The sequence below is a fragment of the Lytechinus variegatus genome, chromosome 13, assembly GCF_018143015.1.
Source record: "Lytechinus variegatus isolate NC3 chromosome 13, Lvar_3.0, whole genome shotgun sequence".
NCBI classification, from domain to species: domain Eukaryota; kingdom Metazoa; phylum Echinodermata; class Echinoidea; order Temnopleuroida; family Toxopneustidae; genus Lytechinus; species Lytechinus variegatus.
In genome coordinates, this window is record NC_054752.1 from 12,327,327 (window position 1) to 12,332,586 (window position 5,260).

The following is a 5,260-nucleotide window of genomic DNA, read 5'->3' on the forward strand; positions in this document are numbered from 1 at the left end:
TAAAGCAAATATCTTCACGATGGACTCGGTGTGTTGGGGATTGAGGTGGGGCGCAATGCCCTCTTCGAAGTGTATTGGGCAAAGAAACAAGTTTAAAAAGGTAAAAGATATATTCAAATGAATTTTACTAGCTAAAGGAATTAGAGGTCTTTATGGATGACACCGTTTTTAGTAATGTCATATTTTATACCTTTTAAAATTGTATTTGGCGTGTATTCTGTTGATCGAGTATCTTTGTTGGCATCATTAATTTGTAACAGGCCAAGACAAAGGTGATGTTTGATTCCCTTTTTTATCATTTAATCTCCCCTTGGTTTTTTGTTTATGGTTGGGAGGAATATGGAGATCGTGGCTGGATCGTGGGCGCACGCATGGTGCGTTGGGTCGTGACCTCTATAGTGCCGCGACGGTCCATGCGTGCGACCACGACATAGCATAATACCCCGATCTGCGAGCACTGTAGTGAGAGTTTTTCCAGTTAGTTTTCTGATGCCGTTTTCAGTAACTCATGATTTTTTGGTCCGTACCAGGCCCGCGCTTAAAAAGTCCGCACCAAGCGATAAAAAAATGCTTTCAGTAACATCACCCATTCAAAAACTCGGGCACGTAAGGGCAAACTGTCATGGTAACTGAACACGCCATATACAGAGCGGAAGTTCTCCGTATTCGCTGAATATTCGCGCAGTAAATTTGATGTACACGCGATGCGGAGGCACGGCCAGAGTGTGACCTTTGACCGTGTGAGGAATTTTGGCCGGGGCCTGGTGCTGCTATCCGTTCATAAACTCTTTGGTCGGCGCCTGGTGCGGGCCTGGCGCTGGTCTGGTGCTGATAAAAGCAGCACCAAAATAGCCCGGGCCTGGCGCGGGCTATTTTGGCCCGCGCCATTCATAAACTCAAAATTTTACAATACAATACAATACAATGCGTGATGCTCGGTCATAAAGGCATTTGACTACCCCGCGTTTGACGGACGGGGGTGATGTGAATCGTACGCTAAATATTGATCGGTATGCGTAGGCTTTCTGTACACTGTAGTAGTGAGGCGGCCCTCATTATCCCGGTGTACAAGAGTGTCAAGGAAAGCAATGCGGTTATTGTCTTCTGTCTCCATAGTGAAACGGATAGACGGTTGCTGCGCGTTCACGTAATTCAATAGGCAATCGGTTGTAGACCTGTCGGTAACAATGAAAGTATCATCGACATAGCGCTTCCAAATTCTCGGACTGAATTCGGGTGGGCAAGCGTGAAGCGCATCCTCCTCAAAGGATTCCATGTATAGGTTAGCAATAACAGCGGAAACAGGGCTTCCCATGGCCGCGCCTTCTTGCTGTTCATAGAAGCGTCCATCGTACATGAAATACGTGGACTTCAACACGAAACGAAGAAGTTCAGTGACCTGGGTAGGAGAAAGATCGGTACGGTCGGGTAAGCTAGCGTCGGCCTCCAGGCGCTGGAGGGCGACATCACATGCTGCTTCAACGGGTACATTGGTAAACAAAGATACCACATCGAAGGAGACCATGACTTCATGCTCAAGTACGGTCTCAATGCGCAAGAAATCCACAAAAGAAGCGGAGTTACGGACGGCGTGTTGATTATTACCAACAAGCGGCGCGAGTATGTCGGCTAGTAATTCAGAAGTGTTGCAAGCGAAAGAGCTTATGCATGAAACAATCGGGCGTAAGCATATTAATTTGAAAAACTGAAATGTTTTCACTGCAGTAAAAGAAAAATAATTTTTTTTTGGCATTACCATATAAATGTAAGGATACTTATTTGCATAATATGCAAATGAGGCACTTTTGCTAGCTTTTTAACATAAAGACATTAAACTTATTTATTCATCATGGACTTTTGTTCAAAATTACTTTCTGTGGACATTAAATTGGCAAATTTTGGATTAATTTTTACTCATTTTCTATTTTCTAAAATGGCTAATTTGCATAATATTCAAATAATATGCAAATTAATTTTCAGGCATTTGGATGAATTCTCATGCTTAGTGATATAGTAGCATATTAATGTCAACATTAATGAAATGTTTTCAAGCAGCCTATATGAGAAAATCACAATATCTTGACATTTTTCCATATAAGGATGCTTATTTGCATAATATGCAAATGAGGTAGAAATTTTTTCACTTTTGATTAAAAACATTGAATTCAGTCATTTATCATGAATTTCCATTAAAATAATTTTTTTTTGACATTTAATTTGTAATTTTCGGACTATTTCCCTTCTTTTTCTAATTTTTCATAGCTAATTTGCATAATATGCGAATTTCATAAGTTTCCACTGCTTGGATTTCTTGGGACTTTTAGTATGTTGTTTAGGGGACATTCCTGGAAAGCATTTCAGTGTAATATCTCGTGTTGCAATTAGTGGTGGGTTACCCCCCCCCCCCCCCACCCCTATTCTGGCTAGATTGACTTGACTATACAGCGCGTCCAAAAAAAAAATGTTTCTCTGACATAGGACTGGATTAATTCTAAAATGTGGTAGGATTCTCAAATAAATGTTCATGAGTAGAAAACTCATTTTATGTTCTAAATTCTATGAAAATTTCATTGGTTGCGCTTCAGCAGTTTTGAATACACACTCTGTTACGTAACAGTGGTGCATTTTAGCTCATTCCAAGTTTGCAGCATTGATGCATTCTTCATTGTCTATGGCATGTTAACCCCCCATTCTTACATCCAGGATCTGAGCAGGGAAAATTCCCTGATCATATCTAGGCTCATCAAATCATGAATTTGAGCATGTTCAGAAGGACAAGAAACATAAAAAATTAAGTTTGTTTGATGATTGATAAAGGGAATCAGTGCACCAACTTGAAAGAAAATGTGAATTATGGATGAGTAAAATAAGCTGAAAAAGGGGGAATCCACAAGTTAATCACCCTTTGCGAAAAGGAACTACACCAAAGAAAATGTTGACTTTTTTCTTTTAAAAAGTTACACTGAATTATTGAACTTGACCTCAGTAGCTAATTAACTAAAAAAAGTAATGAAAACAAAAATGCAGTATTGTTGGAATTATGCATTAAACAGACATGACCCGTTGTCTCAATCATTGTGCATCTCCCGTTTATCAAACATGAAATGAACTGTCAAATACTGTTTTTGCCCTTCTGAACATGCTCAAGGTTGTGATTTGATGAGCCTGGTTAGATCATGGAGATTTCCCTGGTCAGATCAGGGAATTCCTTGGTCAGAACAAGGAGATAGAGGTGATATCTCCTTGGTCAGAATGGTCAAAGGGGGTTGATATGCAAGAAAGTGCAGAACACAAAGCAGTGTTGCATGCATACAAACTTGGAATGGGCTGAAAAGCACCACTGTTACATAATAGGCTCTGTATTCAAAACCACTATAGCGAGACCAATTAAATTTTTATAGAAGTTAGATGGGCTTCCTATATTCATATATTTCATTGAGAATAATTTTTTTTTTGAAGTTATTAAGCCGCATATCAGAGGGACATTTTTGGGACGCGCTGTAGGCTCAGTGATCAAATGACAATATCAAAATCATAAAGATTATGATCACCGAGTCCTCTAGGCTAGGCATATGCCTACCGTACCGACAGAATCGAGACATAAAGTACTGAAACAAACCGACATTTACTTAAATTTGATGAATATTAAATCATAAAATAAATAAGCAGAGGTTTTTAATTGATAATCGCTTCACAAGATCAGTTTCCTAATGTTATCAGCGTTCTTCTGTTCAGCGTCACCTGCCTGCAGTTGATGAATGGAACGCTTGATCGGTACCATACGACCATATGACACTGCAGCACCCCCCCCCCCCGTACGACTTAAAATTGATTTGTGTGTGTGACGTGTACGTGTGCATATATTTGGACTAAGTCTATCAGAAAAAATAAGGCTCAAATCCCCACCCTCACCACCTGCTGCCTGAGGGGGGGGGGTCATGTGTTACAATGTGTTACAAGACCCACTAACATAAGCTGTATTATCGATTTTGCAACTGTATGTTTTTTATACCATTGTTTGCTAGTATTTTCATCATCCCTAGACAGTTATAGTGATTATCTGAAGACTAGTTAGATGAACCATCCCAACAACTATATTCAACTTGCATCATTCGGCCACTCGTTCTAGAGTAAAATTTACTACTAAAGGACTTTTATTAAGCCATATTTCTCAGCCAATTTCCAATACTGATAGACAGACCCTTATGGAACAAACACAGTGTTACCACAGTGTGTTCACATAGTTGACTATGTGTAAACTATGTGTTAACTATGTGGTCACAGTGTTGTCACAGTGTGAGACTTCAAATCACATAGTTAATCACATAATGGCCCACATAGTTGGGTAAGAAACACAGTGTTACCACAGTGTGTTCACATAGTTGACTATGTGTAAACTATGTGTTAACTATGTGGTCACAGTGTTGTCACAGTGTGAGACTTCAGATCACATAGTTAATCACATAATTGCCCACATAGTTGGGTAACAAACACAGTGTTACCACAGTGTGTTCACATAGTTGACTATGTGTAAACTATGTGGTCACAGTGTTAGACTGCAGATCACATAGTTAATCACACAATTGCCCACATAGTTGGGTAACAAACACAGTGTTACCACAGTGTGTTCACATAGTTGACTATGTGTAAACTATGTGGTCACAGTGTGAGACTTCAGATCACATAGTTAATCATAATTGCCCACATAGTTTGGCAACAAACACAGTGTTGCCACAGTGTGTTCACATAGTTGACTATGTGTAAACTATGTGGTCACAGTGTGAGACTCAGATCACATAGTTAATCACATAATTGCCCACATAGTTGGGTAACAAACACAGTGTTACCACAGTGTGTTCACATAGTTGACTATGTGTAAACTATGTGGACACAGTGTTAGACTTCAGATCACATAGTTAATCACATAATTGCTCACATAGTTGGGTGACAAACACAGTGTTACCACAGTGTGTTCACATAGTTGACTATGTGTAAACTATGTATTCACAGTGTTAGACTTCAGATCACATTGTTAATCACATAATTGCCCACATAGTTGGGTAACAAACACAGTGTTACCACAATAAGTTCTTCAATCGTACCCGAAAAAAATTTAACAAGCAAAAAAGGGTCTTCAAGCTCGTCAGGGGGGGGGGGGGGGGCCGGGGAGCAGGGAGGAGTACTAAACTTGAAAAATTGTTTGATGCACTATTCCCAATACAATCTCCATTTAGTTTATAATTTACACTGAAATTTTGCC

General features: G+C 39.6%; 1 protein-coding gene across 1 annotated transcript; it reads right to left on the bottom strand.

Annotated features, from left to right (window-relative positions):
* Positions 1 to 955: 955 nt before the first annotated feature.
* Positions 956 to 1,525, bottom strand: LOC121426647. The gene has a single exon (XM_041623017.1). The coding sequence runs from the start codon at positions 1,523 to 1,525 to the stop codon at positions 956 to 958; it is 570 nt and encodes a 189-aa protein (XP_041478951.1).
* Positions 1,526 to 5,260: the final 3,735 nt, after the last annotated feature.